Source organism: Phyllostomus discolor, chromosome 7, assembly GCF_004126475.2.
Source record: "Phyllostomus discolor isolate MPI-MPIP mPhyDis1 chromosome 7, mPhyDis1.pri.v3, whole genome shotgun sequence".
Classification (NCBI taxonomy): Eukaryota; Metazoa; Chordata; class Mammalia; order Chiroptera; family Phyllostomidae; genus Phyllostomus; species Phyllostomus discolor.
In genome coordinates this window covers 14,146,926-14,164,456 of record NC_040909.2, presented here as the reverse complement: position 1 = coordinate 14,164,456, position 17,531 = coordinate 14,146,926, and the positions used below count along the sequence as shown (strand labels likewise).

The window sequence follows — 17,531 nt, the reverse complement described above, 5'->3', positions numbered from 1 at the left end:
ACTATTAGAGTGTTCTGGGCTTGGCTTTTATAAGCTGCTTTTCTCCTCAGTAAAGATCGGCTCCTCCAAAACCCTCAAGTGCTTACTTTCAGGCTGTTGTCTCAAGAGACTTGGAAAACTCTGTTTTGAAACTCAAAGTTGTTTTCATCAGGGTTCTGTTTTTCCAAAGAGGCAATTATTTCCCTTAGTTCAATCAGTGGGGGTAAGGATGGGCCCACTGGAACTGTGAATTATCAGGGAGGAAAATCTATGGATTTAATATCCTCCAAAATATGGCACTAAGAATCCATTCTGAGAACACAATTTATGAAGTTTCAACACAGAGATGGAAAACCAATGTGACCATAAGCAAGTTGGGGAGCAACAAAACGTGTCCTGGGAATTTATCACTGGGGCTCCCCAATTCCAGTTTCCCCTTCCTTCCTTCCTGGGCGTACAAAACACAACCCGTCCCAGGCCCCCAGCAGTTTGATGGGACACGGTGAGAGGTCTCGCCAGTAAAGTGTGAGTGGATGTGGGAGGGCTGAGGTCTCGCCAGTACAGTGTGAGTGGATGTGGGAGGGCTGAAACAGCGGAAATCTGCTGCGTGGAATCTCAGGTTGAGCTAGCTCAGCTAAAAGATCAAACTGGTCTGGTTTACTGAGACACCGCTTGCAGGACAGCTACCCTGGACACCCGCCTCTCCCGTTAGACTTTGTGTGAGCAAGAAACACATGTTTATTCTGTTGAGACACTGAAATTTTGAAATTGTTTATTACCGGAGCATGAGCTAGCCTAATCTAATATACCATCTTTTTTTGGCCACTGGCCTATTGCTTAATTAATAAAGGGACCTGTTATTGGGGAGGGCATGTTATTTTGATAGCAGAAATCTAATTTTTTTGTACAAGTAGTGAAACTCAATTACTTATTCAAAAATATTTGCTGAGTGTATAGAAGAGGCCAAGTAATGGAGATAGAGCGGTATACAAAACAAACACAATTTTTCCCTCTTGGAGCTTATGTTCTAGTGGGAATGCACAGGAAAAAGAAAATTAACAGACAAAACACTGGTGAGTTGGGGTGTTTGGGAGGAAATAAACAATGGCTGAGCTAGATGTTAACAAATGAAGAATGTAGTGTAAATGGTATCATAGGGAGCAGACATATCAATGGAGATATGAAGGGGAAAGTATTCTGGGTCATTCGAGGGAAGAAAAATCGTCGTGAGCTGGAAAAATTGAAGTAAGACTGACGAGACTGGGCAGTGAAAAACGAGAAACAAGTGGCAAAATAGGAAACTGCAGGGCTACGCAGAGACAGAGCATGCTCTGTGAAGGAGCTCGGATTTTTTTCTAAGTCCCGTCAGATAGGAGTGCCTTAGTCTTCCCTTGATCAGTGCCCCCAAATGAACCACGTCTGTGTGGATTTCCTTTTTTCCTTCTCCCGCATCAGCAAATGACATATTTCTCGTCTTTCTGACAGCTGAATCCCTCCAAGTATACCCCTCCCTTACCTCCTCTCCTTTCACCGTGTACTTTGCTGCATTGGTTATCCTCAGCTCTTCTGAATCTTCACTCTCTCTCCAGTGGATCAGTCTGGTCGAGCAACCCACGAGATACTTCTATTATCTTCTGCCTTAAAAAAAAAACCCACCTAATCTGATACTGTATTTCCTGATAGCTTGTGTTCTTTTATAGTCCAGGACTTGAAAATTATTTGTATGCTGACTGTTGATTCCCAAACAAGACCTTTTCTTGGAGCTGTAACCTCATATACCCAATTGTCAGTTTAACGGCTCCACCTGAGTGCTTGCGTTTAAACACACCCCACCCCCGACTCCATCAGTGCATTATTCATCAGCTTTCCTTACAGTATCAGTAAATGATTCCCACCACTCAGATGTTCAGGCCCGTATACTACTTTAATTGCATCCTTTCCTTCACCTTCCTATCCTGATTATCAGTTAAGTTCTTCAATGTTTAACTCTAAAATAATCAGCCTAGCTCGCTCTTGCTAATGTTAGCTTTCATGATCTCCTGCCTGGATTTCTGAAAAATGGTCTCATGATTTGCCTCCCAGTTTCCATCTTGCTTTCCTCTTAACGTATTCATTACACAGTAGCTATTTTATCTATTTAACCTACAAAATTTTAACTAAAATAAATTTATAAAGATTGTTATAAACTTTTATAACAAAAGTAGTAAAAATTACATGAAACGACAGGCAAAAATAAAGAAAATAGAAGTATACATTTCCACTTCCAAAGATTACAAGTGCTAACAGTTTAGGGTACAATGCTGTAACGGAGCAAACCGGGGCTCATCCACATGGCACTCTGATGCAGGACCCAACAATCAGAGCTGAAGGAAACAGGTTTTTATTTACAGGGTTCCAACCTCTGGGTGGGGGTGCTGAGAACATTGCTGCTCAGAGCCCTGCTCTCCCATGAGACCCAGCACTTCCACTGTTCCCCACCAGGCTGTAAGCCAAAACCATGCCCCAAAGTTCCCCGTATCCTTTTCTGCACTTAGGCTGGCTGTGCAAACAGGTCTCCATCCCCTCTGGAAGGTGCTTTCATGGGTTTCAGAGTTGCCATCCTCTCACGGCAACTCTCTCCTTCAGGATCTGGGGTAGGTTGTTCTGAGCCTCCATGTAAGGTTCAGGGAAGCAGGTGCCGTGTTACACTGGGTCATGGTGGAGTCCAGGAAGGCACACGTCCCAAGAGAGCGGCTTCTCTGTACGTCCTTCAGAGAAGCCAAAGTCTGCATTCAGCATTCCCAGCCACAGTTCGGTTCAGCTCTAAGCATCTCCCATGAACCCGTGCTTGGCTAGGCAGGTCCTCACACATCCCCATCAGCTCTCTCCCTGCACCCTTTCTTTCAGCCTGCATGGCTGCTACCTTGCTACAGACCACATGGTATCTTCCTCCCTACTACCCCAGGCTGCATGGCCGAATCCCCTTCTCTTTCAGCCCACCCTTATTTTAAATATAGAACTTCCTAGGCGACCTCTTATTTGGCCCCTCCTATGATGTGCTACATTTGCTAGTTCCCTGCATCTTTTACTTTTTTTTTGGCTGCCATCTTTAGTCAGGGCAAGAGCTCCCTGTGACACAGGGGCATCTGCGGCCCCCCCCCCCCCCCCCCCCCCCCCTGGCTATGTCATGAGTCCCTAGAGGCTCTTAAAATCACCTTTGCCCAGGTGGCACCAAAGCTATTACCTTGCCATTGTTATACAAAATATCTTAAATGCTTTATTATCCACTTTTCCATTCTCCCAACCAATTAAGGTTTGTGGGGAATGTGCTCTGCTATTTTCGGGGACCCCCGCTCTGCACTCCACTACAAGGCTACTGCTTTTTACATTGTGCCTAAGGCACACATGTGCATTTTGTAACCAAAATGAGATATTGTAGCACACACAGGGGTGGGCAAAAGTAGGTTTATAGTTGTAAGTACAGGAAACAGAGTTTATTCTTTCATTGTTTATTAATTATTGTATTATTTGTTTGTATTACAACTGTAAACCAACTTTTGTCCACCCCTGTATCCCATTCTGTGGCTTCCTCTTTTCAGTTAATGATCTCCATCTTCCCTGGCAATACATTCCTTCCATCTTCTACTCAGTCCATTTATATTTAAGGTTCCTCAATTGTCCTGAAAATGCATTTAATTGATGGTCTGTTCAAACCAGAATTCACTCCAGACTGTTATGTCCCTTACAATTCTTTTCACAGAGTAGTGGGTTTTTTCATAACAACAAATTGTTGAAAAGATGGAGTCAGTTATCTTCCAGAATTTTCACCTTCTGTTTTTATTTGTTTACTTCCTATGATATCACTTAATTTGCTCTTCTGTCCCCTGTGTTTCTTATAAATTGTGTTAGATGTGAAGGTTTGAGAGATTCAAGTTAAATACTTTTTTGCCTGGAATATATCACAGATGATATTGTATGCTTCATACTACATCTCATCAAGAGATTCAATATCGGATCGATGCATAAGGTGGCCTTTTTATTTTTAAAGATTTTATTTATTCAGTTTTAGACAGAGGGGAAGAGAAGGACAAAGAGAAACATCAATGTGTGGCTGACTCTTGAGCACCCCCTACTGGGGACCTGGCCCGCAGCCCAGGCATGTGCCCTGACTGGGAATAGAACCGGTGACCCTTTAGTTCACAGCCTGCGCTCAATCCACTAAGCTACACCAGTTAGGGCATAAGGTGGCCTTTTTAAATTGTAAATTGTATATGTCACTATTGCTTAAATGCCATTTGAGAGCTTCCTTCGCTTTATTCCACAATACAAATTCTTTAACTTGGCATACAAGGCTCTCAATGAGTTGATGCTTCCTTACTCTTCCAACTTTATTTCATTCCATTCTTTACTTGCTTTTTAAAGTTTTTGCCACAGTGTTGGCTTCAACTCCTTGAACACGGGAAGCGCTGCCTCCTGGGCCTCTGCACTTGCTGTCCCTGGCTCTGGGAAGCTCTCCCTTGCTCCTACTCTCCTTGCCATTTTCCCCTTCTTCTAATGTCACCCATCTGCTCAAATGGGTCATTTTAAGTCTCCCTTCTCAGAAAAGCCTTCTCTAATTATCTTATTTGAATTAGGTTCTTCAAAGGGACCCTAATATCCCACATCCCAAGAACCCCGTTTTTTGTACCATGAAACTTTTTCTGTTCACTTTAGTATCTGTGTGCTTACCTGCACTATAAATGGTAGGGGTTTTGCTTTCTAGGGTTACTGTGCATTCAGTGCTTGTGCACAGCAGCGCGTGAAAGGAAAACCACCATAGGTCACAGTAACACTGAGACTGCAAGGTCTTGCACAGGTGGCCGCCACAAACCCTGGAGGGTGTCAGTAATAGGACCTCACCGAGTTCTGCGACGGGAGGAATGGCTACTTTTACGCTGAAAGCGTCTGTCCAACCGTCGCGGCGGTAAGGAAACGAAGAATTCCACCTGGGGATAAAGCACGAATTCCTCTCGTAGCCCAGGCCCACTTGGGCCCAGGTGAGCTGAGCCACCGCCCAGACTCCGTCACGTGACCGCCGGCCGGCGCGCCGAGGGCGCCTGCGCGGGAGCTCCCGGAAGTGGCCGGACCCAAGCTCAGGCCGAGCGCTCGTCCGTCAGCTGGTGGGTCCGCCAGTGAGCCCGCCCGGTACCCCGCGGTCCCCGGCCTCGTCGCTGCCCCGCAGTTTATTGGGCCGGAACGGCGACCGAGGTGCTCGCCATGTCTTCGTTCATCTCGGTGCAGCTGAAAAAGACCTCGGAGGTGGACCTGGCCAAGCCGCTGGTGAAGTTCATCCAGCAGACCTACCCGAGCGGCGGGGAGGAGCAGGCCCAGTACTGCCGGGCGGCGGAGGAGCTCAGCAAGCTGCGCCGCGCCGCCCTCGGCCGCCCGCTGGACAAACACGAGGGCGCGCTGGAGACGCTGCTGAGGTGGGCCGGGGCTGGGCGCGGGGCCGGAGTGTGCAGCCTGCAGACCCCTTCCTTCCCCCGCCTTTCCTGCTTCCCACAGTCACAGCCGGGGCCCGGTCCCGGCCGCCCCGCCCTGGCCCCGCCGGGTGCGTAGGTGCGGTCTGCATTCCTTCCTGGTGAGCCGAAGCGGCCTCGCTGGCTGCCGCTGACTTTGCCCGCCGGTCCTCCCGGCCCGCCGTGGCCCACGGTCCGCGCGGCTCCGTGGATCGGATACCAGGGAGGGACCGTCCGTGCGTTACTGATTTGTTTCGCCACATTTTTGGGGGTGGGGTGGGGGGGGATCTTGAACTGAGACTTCCCTCCCCCGTGTTTATGTATTTCTTGGCCAGATTTAGATTTTGACATAGTAGTTGCTTAAGGGAAGTGGGAGAATTGGGACATTGGAACAAACGCTGTTACTTATATTGTCCACTTGAAATGAGCCATCTTCCCAAGTTCATCATAATTTAAAGATAGATGGAGAATTCCAAGGGTTAGGAGCTTCAATGATCTGAAATTACATTTGAGGGACATAATAGAAGGTTCAAAATAAATGGCCTAAAATAATTTTGGAGTACATTTGTTATTTTGCAAATGCTTATTGAGCTCATGCTGGTACTTCCCGGTTAGAATAACATTTTTATAGCACTTCATAAAGTAAGAAATTTCTTTTGCCTATCTTGTTGATGATTTCATTTCCTGCATGTAACACACTCTCCTTGTTTAACAGGAGAAACAACTGCATTAGGATGGAAGTAGGAGAAACCCACGTTAAGCTAGTTTATTTGTTCCGGTAACCGAAAAGTTTAAGTAATACTGCTTCTTTAGATTTTGGCATCGCTGGATATCCTCTTGCCTCCATGTTATTCTCTCTTAGTTTTGTATTGGGAGAGATGGCCACCGGCAGGTCTTCTGTAATTACAGTGGTCATAACCCTCAGGACCTTACTTAAGAGAGTGCGTTTTTCCACGTAGCTCATGGCAGGCCTCTGATTAGGTTGGCTGGTGTCCCATTTATGATGGTGGAAAATGTGCTAATGTAGTTGCCCTTGTCTGAGTCACTCAGCTGGTTTTTCTCCATCCCCCATGGATCGAGGCAATGTGGATGGATTATGAAATATCTGGTTCCCCAAAAGGAGAATATTGAATAGGTTGCTTAGAGAGATCAAGATCTCTTTGGTATCAGTTTTAAAGATAAGACTGTTGGGTTGTAAAAATCATTCGTTTATATGAGCATTTTTAAAAAAGTTAATCTAGGAATACTTAGGCATTCTTGAGAATTAACACACTCTACAGAAATCTCCAAAGCAGTTTTTATGTAGACATGGATAGTATTCAGTGAGGGTTTCCCTGCAGGTGGTATTAAGAAAGCATGGGTATAATAAACACTATGATACATGATAACAATCTTGTTGACTAGAGTGTTTTGGTTCCAACCCTCAAGATGCTTGGGCTCTTCATTGACATTTGGTGCATGGGTTTAAGGCTAACAAACGAGAGAGCATAGTGGATGGTGGTACTGATGGGGCTCTGCTGGGGACTTGAACATTTCATTCATTTGTTCATCCCTTTAATCTTTTCCCAGGCATAAATGTGAGAACTGTTCCTAATAGGGCTGTTGCACAGATAGCCTCTGTGAAACTAAACATCTTTCTTTAGTCACCTCCGTATTATCATCTCCTAGACCATTATCAACTACATTTTTCTCCCCAGTTCCTACTCTTCTAGTGGGGTTAGCATAAGCTAACAGATACACTACAGCCTATTAAATTTTATAATGGGTATATATGCTGTAAAAATTGAAGATTTGTGAGATGTTTGTTCCACGCAGCAAAATATTTCTTTTTAAAAGATTCCATTTATTTATTTTTAGAGAGAGGGGAAAGGAGGGAGAAAGAGAGAGAGAAACATTCATCAGTTGCCTCTCATGTGCCCCTTAACTGGGGACAAACTCACGACTGAGGCTGTGCCCTGACGCAGAGTCAAACTGGCTACCCTTTGCCTTGTGGGATGACTCCCAGCCAACTGAGCCACACTGGTCAGGGCAAGCAAAAGATCTTTAATAATTACGTTGGATAATTGTGTAAACTGAATGCTAATTTAGATACTTTAACTTAATGAACTTGTAAATAAAATTTCAAAAAGGGGAGGTTAAGATAATTCCTGATGAATAGAAGCTAGCACCTCAGCTGTGCAGCTCAGTTGGTTAGAGTGTCTTCCCTACACGACAAGGTTGGGGGTTGGATCTCCGGTCAGGGCAAATGAAGAGACAGTCAATGCATATGTAAATAAGTGGAACGACGAAATCAATAGTTCTCTCAAAGCAATAAATAAAAAAATGTTTTTTGTAATACCTGTTGATTAGTAATTCCAATTACTGCTTTTTGTTAAACTGATGGATGAGAAGTGGTACCTCGTTTTAGGTTGCAGTGCCTTGATTTCTGCCTTTACTTGTCACTTAGTTTCTTTTTTCTGTGAATTGCCTGTTCTTTTTTTTGCCCATTTTCTAGGTTGCTTGTTTTTTCCTTAGTAATTTTTAGGAGTTATTTACCTTTCCTGGCATTTTATCCCTTTTTCTTATGTATATTGCAAGTATTATCTTAAATCTGTTTCTTGTCTCTCATTTGTGTTTATGATGGTATCTTTTGTTGCACAGAAGTCCTAGCGAAATGTTTTATTCTTGTAATCTGTATTTACAATTTTTTCTTATTCCTAATATTGTGTATGTGTTATGTATGACTTTCCCCTTTGATCAGATTTGCTAAAGGTTTGCAGCCATCTCTTTCTGTTTTTCTTTTTTAAAATATCTATTTATTTTTTAGAACAAGGGGGAGGGAGGAAGAAAGAGAGGGAAAGAAATATGAATGTGAGAAACATTGATAGGTTGGTGTCCTCTTATATGTGCCCTGATCTGGAGGAACAGCTGCAACCTAGGCTTGTGCCCTGACTGGGAATTGAACTGGCGTCCTTTTGTTTTATGGGATGATGCCCAACCACCTGAGCCTTATCAGTCAGGGTGCTACCTCTTTCTTTTTAGAAACTAAGTATAGTTTTATTTTAGGGTTTTAAGACTGTATATTTTTCTGACTCTGCTTTCGGCTGCATGCAGGTGGTGTATCGGGGTGACGCTCTAACTTACTGAGCTACCTGGCCAGGGCCACAAGGGTACACATATTTTAAAATGTTTGTCTACTGCTGAACTCCTGTGTCCTAAAACTGTGTTTTTTGCATGGTAAGCTATTAGTATGTATTTGTTGAATGAATGAATGAATGAATGGAGAAAGGCTTATTTGATGGCATGTTAGCCTAGACAAGAAAGGTGGGAAATTGTGATAAGAAAAATTTCCAGGTACAGAGAAAAAAAATGTGTGCAGGCCTAGGGCTAGGAGAGAGTATACTTTAGATTAGAATGTGTAGAGAATGTTCTGAGATGAGGCTTGGAGAGTTCAATGATGGCCAGGTAATGCCATATCTTGTCAACATTTTTGGATATGGCTTTCAGAATCATAGGACTCCATTATAGGGTTTAAGCACTTAATACTTCAGTGTTTGTTTCCTAAGCACAAGAATACTCTCCTACATAGCTACAGTACAACTTTGAAAATCAGGACATTAACATTGATTGAATCCATTAATCCATAGAGTTCATTAAACTTTTGTTGATTCTCCCAGTAATGGGCTTATAGGCTCAGGATCGAATCCAGGATCCTGTGTTGCCTTTAAATGTTATCTTTTTAGTCTCCTTCAGTCTGGAGGAGTTTCTCATTTATTCCTCAGTCTTTCACGACCTTGACATATTTGAAGAATACAGGGTAGTTACTTTGTAGAATGTTCCTCAGTAAGGATTTGTTTCATATTTTCTTGTGATTTATGCATTTTTGGGCAGTAGTACCACTAAAGCAGGGCTTTCAAACTCATTTTCACCGGGGACCACATCAGCCTCGTGGTTGCCTTCAGAGGGCCAGATGTAATTGTGGGACTGTATAAATGTAACTATTCTTCAAGTAGGGGCAAGGAGCTCGGTGCTGCTGCGGGGTAGAAACAAGGTGCTGGGTGGATGAAACACGGTGGAGGGCCGGATTCGGCCCTCGGGCCTTGTGTTTGCCACCTGTGCTCTAAAGTGGCGCTGTGTTCTTTTTAGGGCATATCAGGAACATTATTTGATTTGCCCTGTTGCTGGTAATGTTAGCTTTTATCTCTTGATTAAGGTGGTGTCTCCCAGGTTTCTTAACTTTACAGTTAATTAATATATTGTACTAATTAGCAGTTATTTTGTAGGAAGATACTTTGAGATTATGTGTAATCCCGTTTCCATCAGACTTTTATGTTTTGGCATCAATTGATGAATCTTATCTGAATCAGGTATTATACTCTAAAAGGTGCCAAATGCTGATTTTTTTGAATTTCATTATTCCTTTTAGATTTATTAGTTGACATTGTATAGTAGGGTGGAGCTTCCTTATTCACCTGTTTATTTTATTTACTTCAGGATGATGTTCTTATTTTCCCAAATGGGTTATGATTTATCTTATTTAAATTTTTCTAGACTTGGTTAGGGGGAGCTCCTTAAAGCTAGTTTGTGTGTCCTTTTGACGCACTCTCATCAATTTTTGAGTACTTCCTTAACTTTCTGGTGTAGCAAGATGTTTTAGGCTTGAATCTTCATTTTTCTCAGTCCTGAGCTCTGAGGTCACTCATGTCTGTAAGGAACACTGGCTCCTTTTAATGCAGAGGATCACTTACCTGCTGTTACTGCTTCTGGAGCCTCTCAACAGATTCATTTAGGACGGATGGACGGGGAACACACACACACACACACACACACACACGCCCCCGTACCTGTTTTTGTAACTTTCTACTATATTAACATGAATTCACATTGATACCTCTAATTCCAAAGGTCCAAAGCCACAGAATTTATTTTTCCCTAATTAGTAATTCCTTTCTCTGGTAGTTAGAAACCTGGCTCCCATTGTCTTCAGTGTATTTACTTAACCGCTCAGTTCTTTCTGTTTGTAACCAAACTCATGGCCATGCCAGCCAAACACTGGATCTCAGACACTGTTGCACCTTCCCTCAAGACCTTGGCCTCAGACATAACCATTGGGAAGATAGCGCTGATGAGGGAGTGGGGCGCTTGGGGTGCTGGGAGATGATAAGGGAAGGAGGAAATACTAGAGGCCGGTTGGAAAGCTTGGCCTTGGAATCCTCTTCATCCCCTTGCTAGCTCAGAGGTCATCCTGGTGAAGGGGAAGACTGCTTCATGTTTGAAGGTCACTTCTGGCTGCTCTGTGAAAAACAGATGCAAAGAATGAGAAAGGAGAAAGTGGGACCGGCTGACCAGGAAACTTTTGGATTAGCCTACTTGAAAGGGAGGGTAGTAGCTTTGATGAACTGTGTGGCAGTGGTGATTGACAGAAGCGGGCACACCCAAAACATATTTGAAAGTTGGCATACCTGTTTTTAATGAGCAGTTTGCCAGAAATATTAATTCACTCAATGGATCAACAGTTATCCTAATAAGAAGTAGTATTTTAAGAAATATTTTGGTTTTCTTGGGTAGATACTTGCTTTTAGGTAGTAATAGTTGATAAATATTTTTCTTCAGTGAGAGAATGAGTTTTTGTTTAACATTTTTATTGCATGCATTTTGTTTCTGGTGCACATATTTAACATGTTCATTAACTTCAGAATGGCTGGTTGATTTGTGGGTCACTCAAAGAAAGCACACATGATTTTAGTGTGTTCTCTTTAACCAGTTGTATTTACATAAGTGTGTACAGTGTTTAGCTCTATTAATTTTTACCTTTGCTCTGTTTTTTAGGTACTATGATCAGGTGTGCTCCATTGAACCCAAGTTCCCATTTTCTGAAAATCAAGTAAGTCATTTATTTAATTTGTGAAGTTACATGACAATGGCAAGTCATCCATTTCCTCCTGCCCGTGGTATCATTTTATTAAAATAAATGGTGCCTCTTCCTGTCTTCAGGCTTTCGTGAGACTTCTTAATACAAATTAGAAGCTTTTAGGCCCATCTGATATGAATCTATGTCTTTCTGAAGAATGTCTCCTGGAATTCTGTTCATGTCATTCCTCAGTAACTTCTGGGCTCATGTAGAGCATTGGATTGCGTCCATACATATAAACACACATTTTTTTAAACAGCATTTTATGTATTGATAGGGCCTATTGCCTGATTTATACTGTTCTACCATTTGGCTTTTATAGAATTAAGAAGGAAAGTATATAATTCAGGAAGTATGTTGTAGTTTATGTACTTTAAAAATTATTTTCATAAGTTATATTGCATGTATTGCAAATGCTGTTATGATCAGATGTTATACTTTACTTTTAAGTGTCAACTTTACTTTTTCTAAAAGGCTGATGATTTCTTACAGTTTTATTTAGTGGACTTTTTGAAAGTTTTTAATTTCTGTGACATTTCTAGATTTTAAAATAGTTAATGAAAAATACTTCAGACATTCTTGTATTAAAGGCTTTTATAGGTGAAATAGTATGTTGAGATTTACTTTAAAATACTCCAGGGAAAAAAGTATGTGAGTGTTTAGGGTGGGTGGTGGGCAAAAGGCTAAAAACTGGTGATAGTATATGTGGGTTCCTTATGATATTCTCTCTAGTTTTGTGTCTATTGAAAATTTCTCTAGAGCTAAAAATTTGATTGCAACACATAATTTAAAAGAGGTTAAGTTCTTTTAAGTCTTCATGTGTGGAATATTTTGAAAGTGCAAGATTCAGTTTTTTTAAATTAAACCTTTTATTCATGTATAGCATACAGAAAACTGAACATATATGTATAGCTTGAATCTTCATAAAGTGAATACATGTGTATAACCACTACCCAAATCAAGAAATAAATAATCTTATCCTATCCACCAAGATAAGAATTCTTTTACTTTTGTCTTCATGGAATAGTTTTTATTTTATCTTCTGGGGAAATGTGTAGTACGTACTTTGTTGTCTGGGCTTCTCTTGGCTTATTTGACAATTAAGTTCCTATTCTGTTCAATTCATTGTATGTTTATAAAGATGAATAAGATCATGTTTTCTGAAGAAGACAAAATATGCACAATTACTGAAGCAGTGTGACCATTTGAAATAACTTACTGCCAGTGTTTTATGTAAAAAAAAAAAAGGGAAAGAAAGAAAATGTATGGCCAGAAAAAGGAAAAGGAATTGTATTGGTTGGTTGGAGAAGAGAATGTTTTAAATGGGTTGAAGCTTTTGTCTTTTTCAGCATTGTGAATTTTTCTTTGAAAGAGACTTAATATTTAATGAGATCCAAGAAGGTAACGTAATCTGTTGTTTTTTCTCTATCAAGATCTGCTTGACATTTACCTGGAAGGATGCTTTTGATAAAGGCTCCCTATTTGGAGGATCTGTAAAGTTGGGTATGTAACTTTTTAATAAAAATGATAGGAAACTTGGTCTAAGCATTGTATTTTAGTTAGGTTTTTAAAATTGCTCTCCTAATGACTCTTTTTAAATAATAAAGTTTTTTACATTTTGTTTTCTTTTTGCTGTCAACTTGAATGCCATTTCTAGATATTTGTAGAGAGCCTCTGCCTTGCCAGGCACTGTCCTAGTTGTGAAAGAGAGTAAGACAGTTTTGTTGAGGCTGGTTGGGAAGGAAGTGGGCGCACAGACCGCGGGGAGCCTGGGTGATGGAAAGTAAGCAGTGTTTGAGTTAGCCCTGGAAGGAAGACTTTTGTTTTTCCCAGTAGAAAATAACATTACAGGTAGAGCGTTATGACCAAAGGTCAGAAGAGTGAGGCTTTTTTTTAGTTGCTAGGTTGGGCACATGACCTCTCTGTGCCTTATTTTCTCAGCTGTGTGAAGTGGGGAATAGTACTGTGAGGTACTGTTTATCTTTTTGGGTTCTTGTGTGTATTAAGTGAATACACGTACAGTCCTTAGAACAGTGCTTCGTAAATACTAGCTGCAGTGAATAATAATAGTAATATTATAAATAACCATATTTGTTATATGTGCTCCATATGTATTATAGAATATATTATATACTGTTACATAACAATATTTGGTATAAATTATATATAGTACATGTTCATATAATATTATTGTTAAGGCTTGAAACTATAGGTTGAATTAGTGATTATGGAGGGTGAAGACAGTGGAAAGTAGATTGTGAGGAGTTATAAATAGTATATTCATGAGCTTTGTCCTCTTCCCTCATATATGTTAATAGCTAACATTTATTGAGTACATATTCCATCCAGGTACTGTGGAAGGGGCTTTACCCATACTGTCTTGCTGAATTCCCCAGTAGCCTGATAAAGAAAGGCACTGGTTTTAGCACCTGAGCAAACTGATTTAGAAAGATTAAATGACTCGCAAAGGTCCTATGGAAGGGATTTAATGAAACTAGATACGAATCCAGTGAGCCTAACTCCAGAGACTAGGGAGAAGCAGACCAGTTAGGAGATTTGCCAGAGTTATGGATGAAATTAGACAAGGAGCATATGTGGGTCAGAGGAGAAGGGGTGGGATTGAGACATTTCAAAGGAACTGATCAGGTCTGCTGTCAGTCAGAGGGAGGAGAAGAGTTGAGGGTGGACTTCAAGATTTCTGACTTGGTTGGACTGATTGGATATTTATTCCTTTCAGTAGACAGGTTGAGTTTGAGCTTTCTGTGTTACATCTGGGGAGATGTTTTTTCTTTGGCATTTGGAAATAATGGATTTAAAGCTCAAAAGAGGTAGAGGCATAGATTTGGGAACAGTTGTCATTAAATGATAATAAATTTGTGTCTTCTGGTAGAGTATAGCTTGGGAAAGTGTGAAAGCCAGAGCTAAAGAATACAACATTTAGGGGAAACAGTGGAAGAGAGTCGTGGGAATGAGGTTGAGAAAAAGCTTTCAGATCTCTGAGGAACCAGGGGGAAAATAGAGACATAACATTGAATGCCAGAAGAGTTTCAAAGACCATGTAGTCCAGCAGTTCCTGACCCTGGCTGCACATTAAAATTACCTGGGGAAATGTTAAAGATACAGATATATCTTGAAGGTACATTTACAGAATGCCAGATGTAATAGGAAGAAATTTCAGGATGATGCACTGGTATTAGTATCTTTGAAAATATCTCTGGGCGACTCTGATGTTGATCCAGATTGGAACACTATTGACAGAGTCATTAGGGCAGAGGACAAGTTATGTAAGGTAGCAAAGATCTTCACTGGATTTGGCAATGAAAGAAGTTTCACTAGGGGCATGCTGAAGAAGCCAGATTGCATCAGGTTAAGGAGTGGACCAGAAGTAATGAAATGGAAACAGCAAATGTAGGTTATTTTGGAAAACTTGAAGTAAAGATTTGGGGTAAAGAGCACATTATGATGAGAGAAAGGCAAAGTCAAGAAAAGGATTTTTAGTGCTGTTGTGACAAGCAGATTTGTAGGCTGGAATAAGGAGCAGGTGGCAGGAGAACAAAATAATACACTTACGTGAGATGGGTTAAATGACGAAGGTCCTGAAAGACGTGGGTGGCAAAAAAAAAAAAAAAAGCTTAAATAAAGCAGGAGGTAGTTTATCAACACATTTCTAGTAGCAAATTTTGGGAATTAAATGTCCTTTAGTAATGTCTTACTTAAATAAGGCATGAGCTACTCATTCATTAGAATATTGTGTAATTTTAGAATACTAAGAGTGATAATGTAAATATATATTTGACATTTAAAGCTATCTCCGTAGAATATTGAATAAAAGGCCTATTACAGGCCAGAGCTGCTGCGTTATTATTACAAGTGAACAACTCTGGGAGGTGTAGCCTGTTGGATGATTTTAATTTTCTTTTGTAGTTTTTTTAAACAATTATTTAAATTTTAGAAATACTAAATAATCAAGCTATTTTCATTTTGAAAAGCTTACTGTGAAAAAGAAGAGCTCAGGTAACAATAGAGAGGCGTTAAATATTAAGAAAAAAGTTCTTTGAAAGGAGAATTGAATATTTGTTTTATTATTTTTTTTAAACTTTTGATTTGAGAGAGAAAAGGAGGAGGGGAGAGAGGGAGAGGGAGAGAGACATTGATTTGTTGTTCCACTTTTTTGTGCATTAATTGGTTGCTGCTTGTATGTGCCCTGACTGGAGATTGAACCTGCAACCTTGGTGTATCAGGACGATGCTCTAAACAATTGAATTACCAGGCCAGGGTGAATATTTATTTTTTTTTAAAACTTGATTTAAATTTAGATCTGATAGAAGAGATCATAAAGAAAAAAAGGTAAGATTTAATTGTATGAAAAAAGTTTCCACACAGTCTTCTGTAAATGAGAAATGTGAAATAAAAACATAGACTACAGCCTGAGTTGATAATGTTTATGGGAATACAGTGTTTATGGAAATTTAATAATAGATCTGTATCTTGTATCTTCAAGGTTTACCCTTATCTGTTGCTTGGAATATACCTCATTCATCCTGAAGTTCACTGACTCCTTGTTAATACAGTGGGACCAGTTGCTTCATGTTTAGCCATGACTGGCATTGCCCTGTGTGTGTGTAGCAGTTGCTCCACCACCATGTACATTCTGTGCTTTTATCATATTCTCGAGATTTTTCCAAACTCTCAGTCGTACTATTTATTTTTCTGGCAGTCCCTTTCCTAAGTCTCACTTATGGCCTTCCTTTATTTTCTTACTTGAGTCTGGACTTTTTGCTCTCTAAATCTGCTGCAAACTAGCATCCTGTATCGTTACTGCTCCCTTAGTGAGAGCCGTTGTTTTCTGGATATCATATCGTTTCTTTTGCTGGAAAGAAAATATGTTCTCAGGTAACTTTCCAAGGAAAGGTCAGAAGATCCCCCTCAACACATCTACTCCTGCCTTTCGGGTTGGAGCCGCTGTCCCTTCCGCACCTGACCGCAGCGGTTTCGCCCCTGCTTTCACCGGTGTTGCTTCCTGGCCAGTCTGCTGTCCACACGTGGGCCGTGGGCCTGAGTGAATCTGCGCTCAGAACTGTGTTGACTTCACATCTCACTCAGGAAAAGCTGAAAGCTTGACAGCACAAGTTGTCTCTCTGCTACCTCCTTGACATGAGTGACTGCCGTTTTGTCCCTTGCTCTCTTTTTTTCCAGCCACACTGGCCTTAATACGTATTTGTTGAATTAGAATGATGTCTCTTCAGAACTTGAAGTCATTGTTTCCTTGCCTTTTACTATCTAGTGTTACAGATGAAAAGTCTGATTCTTTTTCCTTGGTACACGACCTGTTTTTGTTTTTGTTTTACAATTTTTTCTTTATCCTTTGTGTTTAGAAACCTCAAAAGATCTAATAACTCTCTTTTTGTTCCTTCTGTACAGCATTTATTGTTGCCTCTTTCAGTTTGAAGACTCATAACTTCCTTTAGCCCTGGAAAATTTCCTTTCTTTTCTTTGAGAATTTCCTCTTTTTTCCTCTTTTCTTTGGAATGCTTAGTTGGCTGTTGGCTGTTCTGAGCTACTCATAACTCTTACATTTTTCATTTCTTTGATGTTGTGGGCTACCTAGATATTATTTTCCAACATTTCTTTTGAAAAACTTTTAGCAGTCAGGTTTTTTAATTTCTACTAGCTTTTTCTTATTTATGGATTTTCCTTTTTTAAGTAACATCCTGTTCTTGTTTTATGGATATACCACCCTTGACTCTCTTGGAGGATGCTAATTAGGATGTTTGAAGTGTTTTTTATTATTGGAATCATCTTTGTTTACACTGGGCACAATTTGTCAGTTTACCTTGATCTTTATTTTCTTGCAAGCTTTCCTCACATCCTGGTTATTTTGGGTTTTTCGTATGTACAAGAAAGTAGGTTAGAGTAACTGATATACAGACTGCTTCACTTTAGGGTGAGGAGGGTAGCACTGGGAGGTTAGATGGAATTGGCACTTCTCTGTGGCACAGACAGCTGTAGTGTTATGATTCTTCTCAATGGTTCAAGTTTTTTTTTTTTTTTGTAAGGGGACTTCTCGTTATTTTGCTTGGTGCTCAGTGCCTGGCACATTCCTTGAAGTAGGACTGTGATTGAAATTTTTTTTTATTATGGTAAAAAACCACATGAAATTTACTATCTTAACCAATTCTGAGTTC

General features: G+C 40.6%; 1 protein-coding gene across 2 annotated transcripts in view; it reads left to right on the top strand.

Annotated features, from left to right (window-relative positions):
• Window positions 1–5,047: 5,047 nt before the first annotated feature.
• LOC114501438 (programmed cell death 6 interacting protein) overlaps window positions 5,048–17,531 on the top strand; it is a 58,049-nt gene continuing 45,565 nt past the window's right edge. Inside the window, exons 1-3 of one of the 2 annotated variants that reach the window (XM_028517947.2) lie at window positions 5,048–5,423; window positions 11,265–11,319; window positions 12,780–12,849. In XM_028517947.2, coding sequence (XP_028373748.1) covers window positions 5,215–5,423; window positions 11,265–11,319; window positions 12,780–12,849 — 334 coding nt within the window. In that variant the 5' untranslated portion in view covers window positions 5,048–5,214. The remainder of the gene's footprint in view (window positions 5,424–11,264; window positions 11,320–12,779; window positions 12,850–17,531) is intronic. The other variant, XM_028517948.2, reaches the window with a different exon arrangement.